General features: G+C 40.0%; 1 protein-coding gene across 1 annotated transcript in view; it reads left to right on the forward strand.

Moving 5' to 3' along the window:
- Grasp65 (Golgi reassembly-stacking protein 2) overlaps window positions 1-25,009 on the forward strand; it is a 68,995-nt gene that overhangs the window by 12,467 nt on the left and 31,519 nt on the right. The window contains exons 3-4 of the mRNA XM_075364925.1: window positions 7,737-7,940; window positions 22,512-22,729. Of these exons, the coding sequence (XP_075221040.1) occupies window positions 7,737-7,940; window positions 22,512-22,729 (422 nt within the window). The remainder of the gene's footprint in view (window positions 1-7,736; window positions 7,941-22,511; window positions 22,730-25,009) is intronic.

Raw genomic sequence — 25,009 nt, forward strand, 5'->3', positions numbered from 1 at the left:
ATGTAACCCTAACAAATCTCTTTATTGCCTATCTCATTACAAGCTTGTTCTAAAGTTGCACCCTATGTCATTTAAATTGTGATTGCAAAAGTAAGTTGTGTTGACAATGAAGTTTTCCTTGTAATTTGTATTTTCAACTTAATTTCAGTGCATGAATTAATCTGCTATGATTATGAAATTTAATGATTAATTAAAAAAGGATAAAATTTTTTTCATAAATTATATCATAAAGATAACCGTAAAATGAAACAATTACACATTTGAACTGCTAATCTTGCTTTACTTTCACTATTCGTGTTTAATCTCTTATCTACAATTGTCAGTGATCAGTGATTCCATGCATCATTCAACTTATAATATTTGCTTACTTGTTTATCAATCGGTCATTGTTTTTTTAATTGAATACCTCTCATAAATACAGGGTTTCAATTAACCACACACCTGGGGAACTTTTTTGGTTGGAAACTATCAGGGCTACCAACATAACTTCTCAAAAGTTCCCTACTGCTGTGATCTTTTTTTTCCTGTTTAGCCTCTGGTAATTACCGTTCAGATAATACTTCAGAAGATGAATGAGGATGATATGTATGAGTGTAGTCTTGTACAGTCTCAGTTCAACCATTCCTAAGACAAGTGGTTAATTGATACCCAACCACCAAAGAATACCATTAACCACGACCTAGTATTCTACTGCCTTGATCTGAATTGCAGAAACCCCACCATTCTTTTATGAAGATCATGTGTATATTTATATATACTTAATGTATATACGGTTAATGTATATATATATATATACACATACACACACACACACACACACACACACACACCAGGTGTGCAAATATGAAACCGGAAGGTTTGTATAGAAAATACACATTTATTGTATGAAAATGATAAAAAATATTTTATTCGAAATATTGTCCATTGCTAACTATACATTTTTCCCATCTCTTTGACAATTTGTGAATGCCACGCCAAAAAAACCGTGTTGCTCTTTTGAGGCAAATCAGTCATTGAGCCATGTTTGTACATTTTCATAAGAAGTGAAGCGGCGCTGCTCAGCAAGTGTGTGTCCCATCGATGCAAATAAATAGTAGTCGGATGGAGCCAAGTCTGGTGAGTTAGCCACATGTGAAAGTATTTCCCAACTGAATGTCTCAGTCGTTTCCTTGACCGGTTTTGCTGTGTGTGATGATGCATTATCATGAAACAAAATCATTTTGTGTTGCCTTTTTTTATATACTGGTCTCGTTTTTCATGCAATACGTAATTCAAATTGATCATTTGTTGTTGGGAGCGTTCGGTATTAACTGTTTCACCAAGTTTTAGTAGCTCGTAATAGATCACACCCTTCTGATCCCACCAAACATAGAGCATGTCTTCTTACCATAGCAATTTTGCTTTGAAATCAATGTCAATGGTTCGCCTGGAGTTACTCATGATCTTTTACGCTTAAGATTCTCAAAATATATCCACTTCTAATCACCTGTCACAATTCAATAGAGAAATGATTTTCTTTTGTACTTGGCAAACAACATTTCGCAAGTGGTTTTCGGTTTTCTTGCTATCTTTCATTCAGTTCATGTGAAACCCATTTTCCTATCTTCTGGATCTTTCCCATGGCTTTCAAACGTATGGAGACAGTTTCTCATGTTACATTTAATTGATCCGCGATTTGTTGTTGCGTTTGAGCGTCATCGTCATCCAATAATGCTTGCAATTCGCTGTCTTCAAACTTTTCAGTGGTCTTCCATGTTCTTCGTTTCTCACGTCAAATTTGCCACTTCTGAATTATTTTTTTTTAAACCACTCAAAGCAGCTGATATACCAAGAGCATACTCACTGTAAGCTTCAACAACCATTCGATGCGATTCTGCAGCAGTTTTTTTTAAATGGTAACAGAAAATCAATGTTGTCTGCAAATCATAGTTTCTAGGTACAAAACTCGACATGTTCAATGCTAATTAAAACTATGCTGTTGTATGAAACTTGTATTGTTGCGAGTTGAAAATCTTTTTCAGTTGTCAAAGAAAAAAATTGGCACCAATGATGTGGTTTGATGGTAACTACATTGACAGCTAGGGTCATCTATGGGCAAATTCCGGTTTCATATTTACTTACCTGGTATAAATATTTATCACACACTTGCTTTATGTTTAAATGCTGTGATTTCCCCAAATATATTGAAAGATTAGACAGTGTGACAACTGAGGTTCTTAGACCATTAAAAAAATCCACATTAAACCAAAAATATTCATAATATTAACTTCATTCAGAATAGTTTCATCCCTTCTGTACATTGTTTACTTCATTTAAACAATGAATTTAATACTCAAGAAAAGGTTCCTTTGGAATCACCTTCAGTTTGCTTATTACAATCTTCTGAATTGATTGGACATCCTTAGATTTCATCCCTTTCATTGCCTATTTTTATTTTAAGAAATAAAAAAAGTGGCTGTTGATTAAATCCAAACCAATAGACTAGTCAGGATAACATAGGGATTCCTTGTCCTGCCTAAAATGAGGAAACATCGGTTGAAGAATTCACTTGTGTATTGTCATACAGAAGAAACTAGGACTTGTTTTCTACAAATGCAGGCCTAATGTGATGAATGTTTTGTGTCAAAAACAAAGATGCGATCAGCATTATTTTTCATTCTCATTTTCAGAGGTTTTGATTTTTTTGACCGACCCAAATGGCACATTCATGTTTAGTTGTGTGATTGTTCATAATATTGTTATTAATGGGAAAAAAATACATTCATATCTGTTCACTTTAATAAGATTCCCTGCTGATGTCGATGTTCAAAGGATCAAAAAATACTTTTTAATCAGAGAATTTTTTTTCATTATATGAAGGTTGTTCAGAAAGTTCTTGGTCTGACATAGATGGAGCTATAGTATTCCCATATCATTTTCTACGGTGATTTAGTCTTATAAAAAAAAGAAACTTGTAGAAACCATCTGTGTTAGACTGTCTTTATTTAGTTAATCTTTTCATGCATTGTTTGAAAAAAAAAAATATATATATATATATATGAATACAGTATTTAGATAAAGACAGTACATGATTTGTTACTGTTCTATCTTTTGTTAAGCATCTGTTAACAGATTTTGTTCTTTCTTCTTGATATTGTATTATGTCTTATTATTTTTACCTTCTTTATTGTTATTTATAATCAGTCTGTACTCAAGTTAAAATCCTTGTATTATTACTAATGCAATACAGTAACAAAAAAAAATTGTGTTGAGTTTTGTTAAGGATGATTTTTTAATGTTTCTAAAAAATGTTTTACTTTCTGCACCATTGGTTTTTTTTTTATTTTTTATAAGTATGATGTGTCAAATTTAACATTCATGTTAAAGTATATATTTTTTTTTTAAATACGCGAATGGCCATCAGGCTGGAAATTGGTTTGATTTGTGTAGTGGTACCATTAGCTGCTTTGTAAAACCTAGACCGTATTAAAAGCATTTCCTTTAAGAAAGAGCTTGTTGGCATCATTTCTAATTTTTCAGGAGACACATAAAACCTTTTTGTATAAAAATTAGTAATTCATGCTTACTTTTAATGCTGCAATTACAAAATCCTAGTGTAACTTAAACATTTATGGTATTTTAAATATTAATAATATTAATTTTATAGTATTTATGCTAATTTAAAATAATGGAATTGAGTCTGTTCTTAAATGAATGAATGGCTATCCCAACCCTGTAGGTGAAGACATCCACCTAGTGGTGATTCCAGTCGCCACACACCACCCCATCTGTTCCAAGCCCTGAGGGGTTTTACTGGAAATCTTCTTTAGACCTTCTTAACTGATTTCATCTCACACTCATCAGCCAGGCCTCAATCGGGATGCCACCAATGCAAATGCTTCGGTAGACATTTAAAGCAAATAATGTTCAATAAAGTAACACAGAAATAATAACGAACTGTAATTTATTATTAAAAATTTTGTAGGTAATTTTGTGTAAATTATATAGTGTGCATGTTATTAAATTAAATTAAAGAAAAAAACAATTTCGATTTTTTATTTTTCTGTGACTGTTGGTAGTAGGTCATGCAATTATGTCTTTGTAAAAAATGTTGAATATCATCCTGAAAATGAGACAGCAGTTTTGACGGTAATTGTGAGCCTGAACGTCCTTAACCTTAATCTTTTTCAAATTGAAGTATATTGAAAAATATGTTATATAATTAATGAAAATACAAGTTTCAAAAGTCGGAAGAGTGAAATTACCTTAAGAATTTGTAATGGCAGTAGCATTGTTATCAGCTGTTTTGGGCAACTTCATCATATAGTGAGGATACAATGAAGCTGTGTACTGGCCACGTAAATAGGTAAATTATATATATAATTTGTATATTTAACGTTAATTAGAAGTTAGCGAGTGAAGCAAGCACATGTTATGTTTGGTTAGGTTCTATTGATATAGTGCACAATGCGTCATTACATGGAATCAACATAATCTAATCAAACATAACTTACACTCGCTTCGCTCGCTAACCTCATCTGATTAACATTAAAAATAAAAATTATATATAATTAGTTATATGTGTAGGTGATTTTATTTTTATATATGCAAACTATTGGATTTCAGTAGGGGTCCCATATAACCTATATTATTTATTTGTACACCCTCTAAATCCAAATTACTGTTTCAGAACTTTTTTCCAAATCAATTTTAACAATATAATACCTTGTAGAGTTAGCTACACCAGCTATCACACACTTCACCTTATTGCCTATCATACAAAAATGTATTCTTCCCGATACAATAATTGTTAGCGATTGCTGGAAGACATAGTTTGCAACACGAGGGCTACCAACATTTAGTGATGAACCACAAATATAATTTCATACATCTGGACATGGGAGCTCATACACAGACAATCGAGCGTGCATGACAAGAAGTGCATTCAAACGTTCCTCAGTAGGAAATTGTAAGCAGCACTTGCACGGGCATCTTGCAGAGTTCTTTTTCAAAAGAAAACACAGGGACTACAAGACTCAAGTACATCATTTATGGTCTAGTCTTGCTTCACTGTATCCTGATTATATGATGGAGTTAGCCAACACAGCTGATAATAACGCTACTGAGGAAGAATACTGAGGTAATTTCATTCTGCCGACTTTTGAAAATAATATTTTTATTAATTATATAACATATTTTTCAACATACTTCAATTTAAAAAAGATTACTGCCGAGGACATTCAGGCTCACAATTACTGTTTTGACAAATCTTGTAGTTTTTCTCATTGATGGGCACTTTTTCAGTGAATGCACATAACGTTAGCAAGCTCACTGGTATTGTAGCAGCTATTTTCAGATCAAATGTTTAACTGACAAAATTTTGATGTTTGATGCACAAACTTACCCCGGATGGTTGGAATAATGACCAAATTCCATGAACATTATAGGCTGCAGAGTTATTTTCTCAATCCGTGGTACTCTTTGTGTTTAACGTGAAAAACGGCTTTTCTTTGTAAAATTTTTGCCACATCAGCTAGCATTTCAAATATCCTGGTGGGATATAAGTTTTACATAAACCGATTGCTTTGCGTTTATAATAATCTCAATGTGTAGAATATATTCGGTCACATTTTCAAATAAAACTTTTTATGAGGCTTTAGTCTCAGTCACTTGCATTAAATGAATAGCCTCTGACATGGGTCAGTGTGTTATTGTGGAGAAATAAAATCCTGTTGGTTAGCTTCCCATGCCTTTTGTTTTGAATTGCAAGTTTTGTAAGTGTTTCATAATACATATCGGCATTAACAGTTCTTCCACATTCAAGAAATTCAATCACCAATATCTCTTCAGTGTTCCAAAAAACCATAGTCATAAGCTTTTTCATTGAACTTTCTCACATAAACTTTTTGGGTTTCGGGGAAGATGAATGTCAGCATCGCATCAATTGCTGCTGCTTTGTTTCAACATTTGAATAAGATATCCACGTTTCATCACTGGTCAAAATGTGTTTCCATAAATCAGCATGTAGTGTGTCAAAGATATTTTAGCTGCAGCCAGACGTTTTTTTTTGTATGTTTCTGTCAAACATTTTTGGAACCTATCTGCAACATAATTTTCTGTAACCCAGTTTTTCAGTTAAAATGTCGTAAATTACTGATCACGAGGCAAAAGGAAATTCAATTGATTATTGAGAAACGGTAAGCCTTCTGTTTTCACAGATTTTTGCATTCACATTTTCAGTCGATTTGTCTGTGATGACAGTTGGATGACTGCTATATTCTTCATCCTGAACATTCATTCTTTCTCCACGAAACAGATGACATCATAGGTGAACTTTACGTTCGCAAATAACATTGGGTCTGTGAACATTACAATTTCTCTATGAATATCATCCGAACCCCCTAGGGAAAGCACCTGCCTTTTGTGATGCTTCCAGTCGCCGCACCCCCCCCCCCATTCATAGCCCTGATGGGAGTCATCTTTCGCCCTCTAACTTTTTATATCTCATACTAATAAGCCAGGCCTCATTGGGATGCCACCAATGCCTTGGTAGACATTTACATCGGTGATTTTTAAACTCAGCTTTTGTCATTGTTCCTGGGCTTGTCCAGACATCTTGAATGTCCTACATCGTTCCTCTCTGAACTAGCTACCCAAGTTTGCGAAAGCACGAATCCCGCGCCTAGTTCTACATCTATTGAGCCAATTTCATGTAAATGTCTCATATTCAAGGAAAATGAATAATAACATACCACCAAAAATGTTGATTGCAACAATGGCATATAGTCCTAGTTCCCTTAGTGAACTCAACTTCAGTTCATACCCGTGACTTGGTTCCTGTATGGACTCCGGTCTGGTCTACCAGGGAGAGGTAGACAGACCTCCTACTCTCACTCGGCTCTATTGCAGAGTGCCGTGTGACATTTATTCACTGCCATCATCGAGATGCTGCTACACCTCACGGCTGCATGGGATCCATGCCCTCGGCAGTGCAATCCACCTCTATGAATATCAGCAGCAGATTTGTTTTTCGCCTATTGGCGAAAAACAAATCTGCTCAAAGTGTTAATTACTGATCACACTTCATAACTCTTAGAATTATTTATTAGAGCACATTTCAGCCAGGCTATACACAGCAAGTAATGTGAGTAATGTTAACCTACTGTTACAGATGATCGTTGATGTAAATAAACATGCTACACCAGTGCCATCAATTTCCATTGCATCTTATGGCGGGAAATTGAAAATGGTTCTTACTTACAAAAACATGCTTTTTATATCCAGTTCTTTCTTTAGAATTCGTATTATCAGTAATTACATTTTCTTTAATACAGTAACATTTATGGATGATTTTGTCTATGTGATCTTACTGAAACTGTATAAACTCTGCTGAATCTAGTTTCAGTTTCAGTCATATGTGTTCCACTTCATGTTTTTTTCTTCAGTTAGACCTGGTTGTTCCACTTCATCTTTGCAGTGCCTTTCATTGAACCCTCAGATTTATTATTGTTATCCTCGTTATTATTTTTTAAGTATTTAATTTTTAATATATCAGTAGATATTATTTAATTTGTTACTATCCACTGATTGTTTAAAAACAGTCAAAATCATCCCCATTTACCTTTTGATTAATTTTATTTGTTATATTATTTTTTAATGTTTTCTTGCTTTAAAATTTTTATTAACCATTCAACATAACTATTTGTGTTTGATTTATGTATGATGAAATAATATTTACTTAATTTCATTTGTTTCAGGATCAAGATAATGATACCTTGAAAGAATTGTTAAAAGCAAATGCAGAGAAAGAATTAAAAATGACTGTTTACAGTAGTAAAACACAATCTGTTAGGCAAGTAACAATAATTCCTAGCAATAACTGGGGCGGTCAAGGTTTAATAGGTGTCAGTATAAGGTTCTGCTCTTTCGAAGGTACTAATGAAAATGTTTGGCATGTTTTGGTAAGCTGATTTTTTTAAAAAAAAATTATTTTATTTAAAACTTCTCACATTTAATTTATGTTATTTAGCTAGAAAAATTTCATTTTAAATAGGATTTTAAATTTTCGAAGGATGTTTCATGTTAAAATCACATAACTTGTTGAATTTGAAATTTTATTTTTATTTATACAGAGTTTTTTTAGGGATTTAAAAAACTCCAAATTTTCATAAAGTTGGTAATTTAAATTATATCACTCATTGTGTCTACTAATATATTTAAAGGCTTACCTTTTCTGATTTTATTTACATCAACTATTGTTAATTTTAATTTATGATATACACATATTTGTTTTAAATCTGACTTCAGAATAAACTGGAGTCTTATGTTGTTGTATATTTTATAAAAGAAATGACAAGTAGAGTATGGTTCCCACAGGCAGGAAAAGCTAGGAAATATAAATTTATTCAGGAATTTTTAGGAAAAAATCAAGAAAAATTTCAGAGAATTTCATTTTCAGAGGTGGCTTTTCTACTAACAAATCACTTCTTTTGGAGAATTTGCACGAAGAGATAATAATTTATCAATGAAAAGTTTTTTATACAATTGTAGATTCTGGGGGCAAGGAGAATGTTTTCATTACAAAAAAAATTCTCACTGCAGTGAGAAGCAGTAGAAGACGATATGGAGAATGTTATGTTGAAAAAAGAAAGAACTCTCAGTCCTGAAAGGAAAATGCAAGCTATATTTAAAAAACTGGAGGAAGAAAGGAAAAAATTGAGAGCTGCAATCTTGGCAGAAGAAGAACAGATAGCCATCAAAATTAAACTTTTAGAAAAAGGATAACCATTAGGAAACTAAAAATATTGAAGAAAAGTTACCCTGTGTTTTATAAATGGAAACGTACTGTTTCCAAATTGCTTTGACGGCAAGTGGCACTTAATAACCTTGAAGTAGCCCTGAGAAGAGCTGTTGTTGTCATCTATTGGTTTTGATGGCTTGTAATTAAAAACCTTGTGGTACCCCTGAAAAGGGCCAGCTGTTTTTGTCATTGATTGGCTTTGAAGGTTCATTGTAATTTATAACCTGTAGTAGCCCTGAAAAGGGCCATTTTTGTCGTTAGTTCTAAGAAGAGTGTAGGGCCCAAAAATGAAGTCGACTTGGCTGTAGTCAGAGAGTTGCAGCTCATCCATTGAAATGAGACCGGGCTTCTCCTCAGTGGCAGTTGGGTCCCCACTACAGCATGGCAGTGGTGGCACCCAGAGCTCCAAAGTTTTCGGTCGGCATCGGTCATCTTTCACTGGCACAGCCGAGGTGGTTCTCCCCGATTGATGCCATGATGGACAGGCTCCTGCTGCTGAATCCGCGGCCAGAGCGATTGTTGCCTGGTGAGCTGGAGTGGGAAGGTAGCATCCACATCCAGCAGCACCCTCGGCGAGCCAGGCCTGCCGCTGCGGTGGGGATGTTGGCATCTGCCGGGAGGTCTCATGTTGAGGCGGCCAGGGAACTTCTGTCTTCCTCCATCTTCTTCTTCTTCTTCTTCTTCTTCTTGGTTTTCTCCAGGTGGTGGTTGACGATGAATTGAAAATTCACTCTCTTGCATGCTCTTTTGTTGGAGCATGAGAATGGTGGGGCCACAGTGCCGCTATGGTGAGAGAACTGCGCGGCGGGAGTGATGCTTGTACCAGCGCATACATATATTGTGCTCCTGCTGACATCTGAACTGCTACCTTTGCAGCCCGCCGATATTAAGTTAGGCATATATGTGGTAACAGTGCATAATAATATGGATGTAATGAGATTTTATTTTTTTCCTTTTAGTAGTGATTATACATATATTCTTTGTTAAATTGAAATCTGCGGTTAGCATTTTTATGTGAATCAAGTTATTAAATATTGTTTTTTTTTTACTTGGCCAATTAATGTAGGCTAGTTTTTGTGAAAAATTTCTAAGCAATCTTAGTTGCAAGAAAATTATTTTAAAAAATTGTTTTAATTTGTTTTTGTTACTTATCTGTGTTCCTTTTAGTTACCATGATGTTCATTTTTATGCAAGAAACTTATTAAATATTGTTGTTGTTTTTTGTACTTTGCAATGTAATTTACTGAAACAATTTATCATAAAAATAGCCTAATTTTTAAAAGTTTATTGTAAAAAAAATCATTAAAAAATAAACTTTAAAAATTAATGTAATAATAAATAATAAAAATGCTGTGAGTTCGGCAGTTATGGTGAAGGTGGAGGCTGAAAAAAATAAAATATGTATATATTCTGCAGAGTAAATGGAAGTATTATAACATTATGACAGTCAGGAAAGTTTAACTAAATTGGTCAGGAAAAGCCGTGAAAAAGAATTAAAAAATTTGGTGGAAACTCTAGAGCTAACTGCAAGATTAAAAGATTAACCTTTAGCATGGTGTCAGGAAACATTTTCTACTAACAGCTATTTCCAAAAATATAAAAGAATTTTAACTAACGTACATAATAAAAAAAAAACTTTTTCTTTTTTGTGTTTTCAATGACGCGTTTAATTTAATTGTGTGCTTTTTTTTTTTATGAAAACAGATTTATTGAAGCAGAAGAGTGGCTTACAGCATTAAAACCATATTTCACCTATAACAAATATAGTTGACATTTCATTTTTTGATGATAGAACTATTAAAAAAAAAATCCCTTTCAGCATGCCGGAAGAAGGAGGTAGGATTTCACTGGTGCTAACTAGGGAATAAAAAAAATTTCCACCTTTAAGATAAGAAAAACTTCAAATTTACTCAATACGACAACGGTTGCATGTTTAGCATATGACAAGCCCCATCTTCTCACAATTCCAGCAAACGTTTAGTCATCCCTTGCTGTAACGGTTGGTCATATCATAAATTGTTTCAATTTGTTTACAGGACTAATGACCACTTTAAACAGATTCGATACTGTGCCTACTAAGGGTGGTATGATATTTTTTGTCTTTGAAACCCTATTTTTCCCACCCCCTGGGACAATGGTTACTTATATCAAATAACTTTACTTAAATAAATTTTAGGCTCCTATCCAAAGAATAGTAGGAACTTTAACTAATTCGATATTCTACTTAATAAGAAAGTATTTTTTTTTTAAAAAGCCCGCCATTTCCACCTCCATGGTCCGATTTTGGCCGTTAACGAACTCGACTGAGAGTTTGGGTCCAGTTATTTTTAGGGAACAATTTGAAAGTGATCGGCGCAAAATTACGGCAGTTATCGTGTCCACAAGAAAGTGAGATATATATATATATTTTTATCACATATATGATTGATTTTGTTTTTTTAATGATTTGTATGGATTTTGTATTATAAGAGAAATAAAAAATATTTACAAAGTTTTTAGAATAAATATTTTTACAATGAAAAAGTCTTTGAGGTAACTTCTCGTAAATTACAGGTTTTGTTTTTCTGTAAACTAGTCGTAAAGTAACTGCGAACTTGGAGTGGCGACAATTATTATCCGAAGTAAAAACATGTTCCTCGCTGTTAGTTATTCGTTTTACCAAATGTGGTTTCAACGAATGTATCGAAAATGAGGCAACCCCTTCTTTCGATGACTTGAATTTATTACAGAAACATTGATAATAAAATACTTACACATCAATATTCAAATTACCTTTCATAACTTTGCAATAGATGTTCATAATGAATTCCTGTGATCCCAATGCGTTTCATAACATTTGCAGCCACTTTTCGTAATGTCTTAAATCTCACTTTCAATGTTAGCCTTCGATTCGTCAAGTGTATGAGAATTGTTTATCAAAACTACACTTTTTAAATATTCCCCAAGGAAAACGTGTAAAGGTGTAAAAGATCTGGTGATCTTGAAGGCCACAATCCTTTTCATATCAAACGATGGCCAAAAAATTTCCGTAACATATCCAGCGTTTCATTAGTAGTATGACACGTAGCGTTATCCTGCTGGAACCGACATTCTCGTTCGTGTAAATCTACTGTGTCGGTAAACTGTTCGATTAACTTGCGATAAATCGTACCGTATACAGATTTGTAATAAAAGTTTACAATGTTACATGTTTTGAAAGACAAAACATGGAATTTACGAGAAGTCTGAATGTAAAGACAGTTTCATTGTAAAAAACATTATTCTGAAAATTTTATAAATATCTTTAATTTCTCTTAAACTATATACCTTATACTATTTCTCTATATAATCACCACATGAATTAAGACATTTATCGTAGCGATGCACCGGTTTCAATATACTCTCGTCGTATTCTTCTGCCGCCAGTCCATTTAACCACAGATTAACAGCATTTTTAAGTTCATCGACACCCGGGAATCGCTTACCACTGAAAAATTCTTTTAATTCCCAATAAAATTCTAACCAGAAACATCCCAACTCTGTAGGGAGAAGACACCCACATTGTGATGTTACCGGTCGCCCCACCACCCCCTCCGTTCCAAGCCCTGAGAGGGGCTTTACCGGAAGTCGTCTTTAGACCCTCTAACTGATTAAATCTCACAGTCATCAGCTAGGCCTCGGTCGGGACGCCACCGATGTAAATGCCTCAGCAGACATTTGCATCAATGAATACATAACAAATTTCACCTTCACATAGGCCTCAAACGAACATCTTCATACTTCATATCCAATCTAACATTCCCTGAGACTACCTAACCGAAACCACGGAAGCTCGAACCCCGCGCCTAGTACAGATTTGACACCACCGTTCATGACTGTGAATGCCTGAGAAAACGGACGAGTTTAAAGTTAAATCAGTGTTACACTCATACCAATAAAAATTATGTCTTACGCAACATATGAATTCAGGCCTACACCCAAATAAGTCGCCACTTTAGGTCACCGAACAAGGGGAACGCAACCTCATTCTCGTCCGCGCAGGAGCTGGGGACAAACTCCGCACCACCACCCGGTCCCATCATGGTGTTTCGGCACGGTCACTTCAACCAGTGGAAGTCCCAAAGCGAATCTCAAACAGTACCAATATAAATGTGGCACGATGCCAATGCGCCTACCTACAACCAATCCGATGCCTAAGCCGGAACACTAGCCTCCGGGGAATCTACCACGGTCGAGTACCTCGATTAAATTCCCTCAAGTTCTTGAACGTTCGACCTCGTATCGGGTACGGACGTAAAGGACGTGATCCACTGTATCATCTATCTCGCAATCCGGGCATTGACTCGAATCCACCAAACGAAACCTAGCCAAACTCGCCCGAAAGGCACCATCCCCGAAGAGAAATTGTGTGATATACCGATTGGGGGAGATCCATTCAATCGCATCTACGACACTATAGGAAATATACCATGCGTGTAGCGACCCGTGGGGAATTCGTCCCACCTGACCTGCCTAGACGGAGGGCCCCGGTCGTTCTGACGTCAGTAGGTTATTTACCTTGGAAATGTACCGTTCCCTACGCTCAGTAGCCAAAATGTGTATTGGTTTGACTCCGGCTATAACACAGACTGCCTCCCGCGAGACTGTTCTGTAACCGCCTATAACAGCCAGCAAGAGGAATCGCGCTGGGCCCACAGCAAAATGTCCGCGCAATACCTCAAAGCATGCAGTGAGCCCAGACAGGCGCAGCATACAGCATAATAAATTTGCTGACACCTTTGTAAAGGATACGCACGGTACGGAAATTCAACCCCCAATCGGAATGTATGACTCAACGGATTCCATAAAAGGCATCAGCGGCCTTTTTTGCTACACACTGTAGATGTTCCTTGAACCAAAAATTTTCATCAAGGATAACACCCAGGTATTTTTGAGTCGTAACGTACCGAATGGGAAGACCAGCCATCCGGACCCGGATTCGTCGGGTAGCAGCCAACGAGACTATGGCCATCAGTTTGCGTCCAAATCGACGTTGCTTGACCTTTGGTTGGTGATTGAGGATGATGCCATTCACTTGACTGCTGTTTTTTCTCTGGTGTATGATGCAAAATCCACGTTTCATCGGCGGTAACAACTGAATTAATGAACTGATCATCTTTTCCTGTGTAGTGTATCAACAGTTCCAGAGCAGATCCCATTCAGAATTTTTTGTGACGTTCGTTAAGACGTGCGAAACCCAACCTGGACAAACCTTTCTGAAGGGTAAGTGGTGTTGAAGATTGCGACCAGGAACAGTTATTGAAACATCAGAAAAAAGAAGGGCCAAGTCCGGCGTCGTTGAGTCACGATCTTTTCTGATTTCATCAGAGGATTTTCCTCATGTGATGTCCTCGGTGATTATCGAGGGCCTCCGAGAACGTTCTTCATCGTGCGCATTAATTTTATTGTTTCTAAACCTTTCACATCATTTTTGGACATTTCTTTAATTCATTACATTATCACTGTACACAAAAACCTACTGCCTATGAATTTCAACCGGCTTAAAGTTTTAATGGTTTAAAAAATGTATTATTCCGCGTATTTCACAGTCGGCGACAACATCGATTTTGCTATTCATTTTATAACGTGATAACACACGTAATGAAAGATACTACAACGCGGCAACTTACAGACACCAATGCAGTGCGTACATTACTAGCGTGGCTGTGAACGACACAGTTTCGGCAACCTAAGGAGAGAAATTTCCCAGCAGCCTTTACTTTAGAGATATCCCTCGTATATTGTCACTATAATGCAAAGGAAGGATCAGGAACCAAGGGGGTGAAGGACAGCCAATCGTGGATCCATCGTTCCGTGCAAGTGCAGACGGGGAGTGGTGAGTTGAAGTGGAAAGAGTTGAGTAGTGACTCGGTCCGATAAGCAGCTAGATTCGGTGTATCCCGTACGGGTGATAATATCAGTGGTTTTTCATAGTTTTCGGTAGTTATTAGTGTTTAGTGATAAAATATAGGTTTAGACGAGTGGATTAAGGCATAAAACGTTCAAATCGGTTAGAAATTACAGTAGATATAAGGTTTTTTAGTTTAAATATGGACCGCATGGCGGTCGTATTAAGTGAAATTTTAAACAGTGCCAATTAGTGTAGAATAGTTTGTAGTTGTTAGTGTTTGACAAGACGATCATTTTAAGACATCAACAGTGGAAATCGGTTCGTGGGAAGGCGTGATATTAACGTTTTTCCCTCACCAAGTGTCCACGTGGCGACACTTCGGCGCCAGCCCTTTAAGTTAATTTATACATTAGTAGTGACTCTTTTTTAAGTGATAGATTATCAACCTTGTTTGTTTTGTTGATGATAATAGTAGTTTAAGACAGTTAGATATAGTTTTAATTAAATAATAAGTGTTTTTAGGAGGTAACCTAAACGGGATTCTCGCCACGTGCTTTGTGGAGGAAAAAATACTAGCATAGCAGGCGGGATACTGTATAGTGGTATCAGCCGCCATTGTCCGCCATTATTAGGACAAGTTAAAGACAAAGAGGTTGCAGCAGTGTTGCCAACCTACTTAGTGAATCAGTTAAGACTCGTTTAAGTGAACTAGACTAATAATTAGTTTTAGGACCGTAATCTTATTTAATTAGTGTGTTATTTTTGAGTGGTGCGAACTCTAGGGCGTAAGTCCTGCATCATTTAGGTTATTTTGTTAATTATTTTATTAACGAGCTACAGTAAGTGTAGTATAGGACTAGTAAGTGGAATCTGTGGGGTTTTCCCGTACCAACCGGTGCTGATGGAGCGAGCAGTCGATATGGAGCAAGAGCTGATGATTGCCGGCGATGCGGGGTGTAGTGCAGCAACGACAGAGGAAGAGAGGGCCTTCCAACGGTCAAGGAAGACGTTGCGCTCACCGCGCCCCCCGCTGACTTCCTCCACCGACCAGTCAGAGGAGGAGGCAACGGACGAGACGGTTTTGGGCAAGCTCAGGGCGCGGAAGCGCAGGAAGGAGGTGAGTGAAGACGCGGAAGAGGCCCACCACCCGACCATGAAGTCGCTTCTGGAAGAAATTCAGGTCCTGCTGGTTCTATGTGAGGCGAGCCCAGAAGTGAGCGACATTTTCAAGGAGACGGCCGGCAGAGTCATGGAAAAGGCGCAAAGGGTTGCGACGACGATGCAGGGCACTCAAGGGACTGCGAACCTGGACAATAAGCATACCCAGACGGCAGGGTCGGATCTCGCCGCGATCCAGGCAGCGCTGAAGAAGGGGGAGGTCCAAGACCTGAAGGAGCTTGCTGAAAAAAGGTGGCCCCCAACAGGCCTTCGAGCTAGTCGAGGAGGTGCGGGGCTTACCCAAGGCGGATGACGAGCGTGCATGTGTCTATGTGCTGGACCTTGAGGGCGACAAGAAGTCAAAAATAGCTTGCCGGGTCTGCGACCTGGCACCCGGTATAAAGAGGAAGCTGAACAGTGGCGCTATGCTCCCAGGCACTGTGGTGCGACATGTCGCGGCCACAGACGTTATTGGGGAAAAAGAGGAGATCGACCCGTCGGGAAACCTGTACGTGATACCAGTTAAAGGGGAAGACATAACTGCTGTCGACTGGTTGCTATCTGGTCTGGAAACCGTTTCAACGTACGAGGTACACCCGGTGACTGTTGCGGCGCCAGGGGGTAAACTGGGTAGCATAGTTAAAAACACCCTGGAATTCTGTGCAAGAAAGCATAAAAGGAAGGTTACTATGTTTCACTCAGGGGACCCGACCGAGGAACGGCGTGAGAGGCAGACCGAGACCGTGGTCCTACGGCAGACGGGCAAGTCCTATGCAGAGCTACTACGCCAAGTGAAGGTAACAGTGGGAGAGGAACTGGCTCCTAACATACTCTCAGTTCGTAAAGGCAGGGGCGAGGATGTCGAGGTACGGGTGCGGGCGGGGACCAACTCTGCCCAATCCCTACGAGAGAAATTGGCACAGAAGGCGCCAGAGGTGAAGATTGGTGGGAAAGGGCAGTTGGACAGAAAAGAGGTTGTCCACATTAGAGACCTTGACGCTGAAGTGACTAAGGAGGAGGTGATGGCGGCGGTACAACGCGCGCTGGAGGGAAAGACGTCTGCTAGGATCACGTCGGTCCGCCAAGCATATGGACAAACGCAGAACGCCACTGTGGTGCTGCTGTTGGAAGAGGCGAAGAGGCTTACGTCCACCGGGAGGCTCCTTGTAGGGTGACAATCGTGTCGAGCGGAGATACGAAGACCAGATGTTAACTGCTTTCGCTGTTGGGAGACGGGTCATGTTGCGGCACACTGCACGGGTCCCGATAGGAGAGCCTGTTGTTACAATTGCGGGGCGACGGGGCACAAGAGGGCAGAGTGCCGGGAACCCACCAAATGCGTGGGTTGTGGAGTGATTGGGCATAGACTGGGTAGCAGGGACTGTAAACACGTTCGGAAATGAAGTGTTTACAGCTCAACGTAAACAGAGCCGTGGCTGCCCATGACTTGGCATGGGCGGCAGCGCTGGTTGGAGGATACGACCTACTGCTGGTCGTGGAACCTAATCAGCGACTGGTTAACTCAGGCCACTGGTATGTTGACCAGGATGGCGATGCTGCTATACGGAATGTCACCGGCAGGTTTGCAGTCACGAAGGTAGTTAGAGGTAGAGGGTTCGTGGCTGTAGACATCCATCAACTCACGGTGATCAATGGATACATCTCTCCCAACAGCGGAATGGATCGACATGAAGAATTCATCGGAAACCTGGAGGAATGCATACGAAGGGCTGGGTTCCCGGTACTTTTGACCGGGGACTTCAACTCCGAATGCACTGAACTCGGAGGGTGCCGGTCCACGCGGAGAGGCTACACCCTAGCTACAATGCTTGGGGCCGCGGGACTGGTGGTCATGAACACGCCTAGGGTGCCTACATACGACGCAAGGGGTGATGGATCGGTGTTGGATCTGACAGCGGCCTCAGATAGGGTGGCAAGAAGGATAGTGGGCTGGCAGGTAGTAGAAGATGATTTTGCCAGCGACCACAAGGCCATAATTTTTGAAATACAAGGAGGCGGAAGGGGTCTAGAGGAACAGGACCCTATCTGGAGGCCGTCGGAACAGCAGGCTGCGACGGTAGCGGATAGGACGGCGGCAGAGGTGGCCCGTAGGCATGTTCACACCCCCGAGGAATTCATGGCCATCCTACAGGGGGAATGTGTGAAACAGCGGCCACAGCCTGGAAGACGCGTAAAGAATGTTTACTGGTGGAACAGGGACATTGCGAGACTACGTGGTGAAACCAAAACAGCAAGGCGGAGGATGCAGCGCGCACGACGGAGGGACTCTGAGCGCCTACAGGAGGAAACGGAGGTGTTCCACGCGGCACGAAGAAGCCTTTGTAGAGCCATTAAGGCTGCCAAACAAGAGGCGTGGCAACACCTCGTGGAAGACCTGGAGCAAGATCCGTGGGGCAGGGCCTACCAGATCGTCACCAAGAAGTTTGGTAGGCGCCTGACCCCATTGACAAGGGAACAGTCTCTCACAGCGATAACGGAGCTCTTCCACGTCGAAGAGGAGGAATGGGAACCGATAGCTGATGATCAACAAAGGCGCTTCACTGTAGAAGAACTACAGTGGGCGTCCAAGAAGATGAGCCTGCGGAAGAGCCCGGGCCCAGATAACATCCCTGGGTCCATCGTGAAGGTGTTGGTGGATAGGCACCCGTGGACGGTGTTAGACATGTTCAGTGGGGCATTGTCCACGGGGAGTTTTCCCGGCTGTTGGAAGGAGGCCAGGTTGGTCCTCCTCCCGAAACCGGGAGCCGAAGAAACCAGGAAATACCGGCCGATCTGCCTCATCAACACGATGGGAAAGCTGTATGAGAGACTGATCGCTGAAAGACTGCGGTCGGAGATTGAGGCGGGCGGAGGTCTTTCCCCAGACCAGTACGGCTTCGTTCGGGGAAGATCGACCGTCGACGCCGTCCGACGGGTGCTAGAGTGGGCCAGAGTTCAGTCGGCAGGCACGTGGCGACGAAGGAAAATCCCATTGATCATTCTCCTAGACATCAGGAATGCATTTAACAGCGTGCCATGGGGAGTGATCATGGGAATACTCCGGGAGAGAGGGATCAGCGGCTACTTGCTCGCCGTAATAAATGACTATCTGCATGAGAGATCTCTGCGGGTACGCACAGAGGAAGGAGAAGATGACTTCAACATGTTTGGAGGCGTTCCGCAGGGGTCGGTGCTTGGGCCTCTTCTTTGGAACATCGCGTACGACGGCCTTCTGCGGGAAGAACTCCCGGAAGGATGCCAGTCGGTCGCGTATGCAGATGACCTCGCGCTGATGGTGTCGGGACGGACGGAGGAGGAGGTAGAAGATAAGGCAAACTTGGCGGTGGCAGTCGTCAGCAGATGGCTGGGGGAGAGAGGACTACGACTGGCACCGCACAAGACGGCAGCTGTCCCGATCACCGGCAGAAGAAGACTGAGAGGAATGTCCTTCATGGTAGACGACGTACGGGTCCACACGTCCGGTTGCGCTAAGTACCTGGGCGTGTGGATTGACAAGAATGGGCTGTCTAACACCCACCTCAGAGAGGTCACTAAGAGGGCCGAGAAGATACAAGACGCTCTACAAAAACTAATGGGCAACAAGAGCGGACCACGGGCGAGCAAGCGACGGCTGATCCTTTCAGTGGTTTCCTCCGTCTTGCTGTACGCGGTCCCGGCCTGGAAGGACGCACTTTCGAGAAAGAAGAACGTACGGATGCTAGCCTCCCTTACCAGAAGAGCGGCGATTCGCATAACATCGGCGTACCGCACCGTATCTGGATGCGCAGTGGCAGTCATCGCAGGGGTGCCTCCCATCGAGCTGCGGGCCACGCAGCTGGTCTCCACATACGAAGGAACGCCGAAGGCGGAAGCCGGGAGGCAGCTGATGGTCAACTGGCAGGAGATGTGGAGAACGGCTACGGCTGGGGCATGGACCAGGAGACTGATCCCGGACTTGGGACCGTGGGTCAGGCGGAGGCATGGGGAGGTAGATTACTTCCTCACGCAGTTCCTGTCTGGACACGGGGAGTTCGGGGTCTACCTACATCGGTTCAAGAGAAGACGGACACCGAGGTGCTTCTACTGCGGTCAGGATGACACGCCGGAGCACACCTTTTACGAGTGCGAAAGGTGGGCTGTGGTCCGGCGTAGGCATGGCACAGATGGCCTCACTCCAGAAACAACTGTAGCTCACATGCTGAAAGGGAAGAGAGAATGGGATGCGGTACAGAGCATGGTGGCTAGCATCCTGAAGACGAAGGAGGTACATGGAAGAGAGTGGGGAGAAGACTTCTAGGCGCGGGTAAGCAGCAATGTCCCTAGCAAGTATACTGTGTGTTTCTTCTACTATATATATTATTTTTGTGTTGTATGGTATTGTGAATTCATTGTCTCCATTGTCACTGTGGTTGGTACTCTACGGCCGGCTCGAGATGACAAGCACGATCGCTTCGACCGTGTGCAGGAGGGCCACGGCTAGAGGTGACATCGCCGAAGAGACAACATGAAGTGGGTTTCATTTATTATGTATTTTCCTTGTATTGTATGATTGTGGTATTATTTTATTTTATTGATTGTGTTCCTTCTAACGGTTACGAGGGCACTCACAGCGAACGTGCCCGCGGATTGCGGAAGGAGGAATAAGTTCAGACGCCAACGTGATGGGCTGCAACTGAAGGGAGGAAAAATAAATAAATAAATAAAATACAGGGGGCGAATCGTGGTCGCCGTGCAGGGCCAGGGAGGCAGCCTGGATGCAGAGGACGCTTTGGCTCCTTCATATGCAAGAATGAAGGTCAGTTGGGGTGCTCCGATGATGCATTTGGGACCCTCAGGTGTGAGAGGGGGACGCGGCGGTTTGCCGGCTTCGCGCAATGCGTAGCCGGCAACCTAGTGTAGGGACGGGAAGGGTAGCCTCTAAGTGGAGGGATGTAGTGGTCGTCCAGAAGGGAGGGCTGCTGCATCCTGATGAAACTGAGAGGACCCCGATGGGACGCCAAAGAAAAGGCAAGACAGGGGGGCAGTCGACTGCCACGACACTCCGACATTCCTGCGCATAGCCTAACGGCGGAGGCCGGGGATGTTGGGGGAGTTGAAGTGGAGGAACTTTAAATCTCCTGAACTACAATGGATCCCTAAGGACCCAAGAAAAGGGTTAGTATAAGGGGCTAAAAAGAGAAGACCCGAAACTATAAATAGTAATTGCTATTACTATAAATAGTAATAGCCAATAGTAATGGCATTGTCCATAAGGAGATTTTGCCTACAGGACAGACTGTAAATCAATATGTTTAGTGAGAAATTTTTGAAAAACTGCGGAAAAGAATTGCCAGCCATCAAAGACAACTGGATGCTGCATCATGACAATACACCATGTCACACTACACTCTCAATTAATGAGTTTTTGGCAAAGAAAAATATTCCTGTAAGTTCCTCAACTATCTTATTCACCTGAATTGAGTCCATGCACCTTTTTACTGTTCCTAACTTTAAAAAAGACTTCAAAGGACAGCATCTGAAATAGTAAAAAACATTAAAAATAATGTAACCGACTGTTTGAAAGATATCCAGTTTCTGAGTTCCAACACTGCTATGAAGAGTGGGAAAACCATTTGAAGCGTTGTGTGGCTTCCGAAGTGAACTATTCTGAAGGTGGTAGAGTCCATGTAGAATTGGATTTTAAATAAAAGGTTTTTCTGAACCAGTCTCATTACTTTATTTACAGACCTGATATGTATGATAGTAGTTGATGGTTTTTTTTTATCCATTATTTGTTTTAATAACCCAAAATTTGTCTCTTAAATTTCACTTGGCTTTGACTATTAATGTTTTGTTTAACCAAGGTTAAAAAATTCTTTTATTTTGAATCTGTTCTCAAAGGTTTCCATATGTCATATTCCCATCTAATTTAAGCAGTAGATTTTGTTAACCTTCTTGTCGAAGATCTAGAAATCCATCTTAACCAGATTAGAAGTAATTATATTTCTTTCCCATCTAGTTAGTTCTACATAGCTCCATAAAGGAAAGTATTATAATCTGTCCAATTTTGGCATATGCAGTTTTCACGAGATCTTGACATTTTTACCCCTAAGGAGCCCAAAAAAATGGATGGAAATTTTCCGGATGTTAGTGTTCGTATATACTTGTTTGTTTTAAATTTTCAACTTAAAAGGTCAAGAGCTGAGGCAATAGAACAGTCATCCTTAGCAACTCGACATTTTGCCTAATTAAGGTCAGATTTTTTTTAGCACATTTTTTAACGATTAGAAAATAACAATATTTGTAAAAAAAATTTTACTAGTCGCACCACCCCAAAAAATGCTGTTGTAGTTGTCTGCTATGTTGTGACATCACAGGTGAGTGACAGAATTAATTAAGTCTTGGACTCCTTATAGAACTATTAAAGTCCTACGACTGTGTTGTCAGCTTTTTTTTGAAACTGATGAATAACTGTTGAATATATGAGTATTTTTTCTGCTTTCAGCTTTTATGCAATTTTCAGTGAAGGTCTGTTGATTGATAATACTGGACATGGTTATGTGTAAAAGCATCAATTTGTTGTTTAAAATTTTAAAAGTAGTATACAGTCTAGGAAAATAGTTATATATGGAAATCAGTATAAAGAAATTGTATATCTGTTAACAGTGAAAATAGTAATATCAGTGTTGATTTGATTGATTCAACTCTTATGTTGATTTCTTGTAGGAAGTACATCCATCATCACCTGCCGAGATAGCCGGTCTTCTTGCTTTTACAGATTACATTATCGGTGCTGATTCTGTTCTACATGAAAGTGAAGATCTATTTACATTAATTGAAATGCATGAAGAACGGCCTCTTAAACTTTATGTTTATAATACTGAACAGGATTCATGCAGAGAAGTCACAATTACACCAAATTCTAATTGGGGTGGTGAAGGAAGGTGAGTTTTCATAATGTTATTAATTTTTCCTTTCCCACCTAGATAGCGCTATAGCTCTTGAAGGAAAAGTAATCGGTCCAATTTGGGGATATGCGATTTTCACCGGATGTTTACGTTTTGACATGTGAGGAAACCCCAAAAAAAAAGGATGGAAATTTTCTGGATGTTAATGTTCCTATTTATGCACACATGTGTGTGTGTGTGTTCGGTGTTGGCCTCTAAATCACCTTATATCTCTAGAACTACTGGACTGATTTTGACCAAGAGTCCAAGGTCAGATTACTTTTATATATGGGGGCATCGATGCCTTTAAATTTTCAACTTAAAAGTTCAAAGGGGTGTGACTGTAGAGCAAGGTCACCCTCAGTGTCTCGAGATTTCGCTGAATTAAGTTAAGGTCATATTTTTTTAGGCTCTTTTGTTAACGATTAAAAAAAAACAACAATATTTGCAAAAAAAATTTGCCAATATTTTTACCCCCACTCCAAAAAATTATCTAAACTAATGGCTAAGTATATTGCATTAATTGTACCGCTAGTGTCGCAGTCTGCTATATTGGAATTTCCCTGTGAGAAATTTCATTGTTCTTTTGGACTGGGAAATTCGCAGGGTTGCCAACCAAATTATTTTTTACATTTGAAATGTTAATTATTTATTTAATTTAGTTAATATTTCAATGGTTGATAGCACTGACATGTACAGTTGTAGTCGTCCGCTGTGGTGTGATGTCCCCTGGACAGTAAAATTAAATAAATGAATAATATTTAAAGTGTAAAAAAGTAGTCTTGGTCTGGTTGGGTTCGAACTCAATTGGCCAGTTGACTTGGTACCTGGTGCATTAAGCCTTACAGATAGACCAAACTGCTGACCATACAAATTAAATTTGTTCTGTGTAAGTTGTGAAATTACATTAGCTTAGTTAGTGCTAACCATTGCTGCTAGTACTGCCACACTTGCGAAAATTAAATATGGTACCTACGCCTGATTTAGTTAGAAACATTGAATTAAACAAAAAAAGTTGTATTTAAATAAAATGATAAATAATTAAATTAAGTTATGTGTGTAATTCAATTTAAAAATACTTCACATTAACACAATCCTATTGAACTGCTTGACTGCTAAAATAATTTAATTTAAAGATTGTGTATGAAGACAAAAACTGGTGGAATTGATTTTTTTTTGTCTTCTATGCTTTGACTGGTTTGATGCAGCCCATCAAGATTCCCTATCTAGTGTCAGTCCTTTCATTTTTGTATATACCCTACATCATACATCCCTAACAATTTGTTTTACATATTCTAACGTTGCCTGCCTGCACAATTTCCCATCTACAGGGTCCGGCATATAAATCTGACGATTTTGTAGTAATTTTTATGTTGGCACCACTGTCAATGAGAAGGCAGGAGTGTTGTACATCGACAGGTCCATTTATGCTATTTCAGTAGTCAGTATGTCGTGGTCGGGTGAACGAGTGTTTGTGATTGAAGCCTATTTTAAAAATAATGACTCCTTTATTGTAACACAGCATTTATTTTGCAGACATTTCAATTTAAATCGACACGCATCTGTTCCTAGTAGGAATATGGTATTGTTGTGGGTGAAGAATTTTAGGAACACATCGTATGCTTTAAAAATGAAACCAACAGGACGAAAACAGACTGTGAGAATGCCTGAAAACATTAACGCTGTAAGGTTAGCTGTTACGCGCTCTCCACGACGTTCAGCAGGGAGACATGCTGCTGGGCTAGCCATTTCTGATCAAAGTGTATGACGAATTCTTCATGCCGACCTGAAATTCCATCTGTATAAGATGATGTTAGTGCAGCAACTTAATCAAATGATTGGGCGTCTCGCAAAGCAGCTTGTGAGGTCATCCTCGAAAATGTCCACCAGGATGCCGTTATTCTTTTAAGTGACGAGGCACATTTTCATCTGTCAGGATTTGTGAATAAACAAAATTATCGTTATTGGGCTTCGCATAATCCATGACAAATTCCTGAAAAACCACTTCACAGTCAATATGTTACAGTGTGGTGTGCGGTTTCAAAGTTCAGCATAATTGGCCTCATTTTTTTGAGGAGTTATCGCACAGTAACAGTAACATCTCATCGATACATAAACATGTTGAATGAATTTCTGCAACCGAAATCGAATGACTTTCAAGGACATGAAATTTGGTTTCAACAGGATGGTGCCACCGCCCATACGGCGAGAATCGCAATGGATGTTCGGCGAGAAACCTTTCCTGGACATTTGATTTCCCGATTTGGCGACATTCCT

The sequence above is a fragment of the Lycorma delicatula genome, chromosome 4 (genome assembly GCF_047948215.1).
Source record: "Lycorma delicatula isolate Av1 chromosome 4, ASM4794821v1, whole genome shotgun sequence".
NCBI classification, from domain to species: Eukaryota; Metazoa; Arthropoda; class Insecta; order Hemiptera; family Fulgoridae; genus Lycorma; species Lycorma delicatula.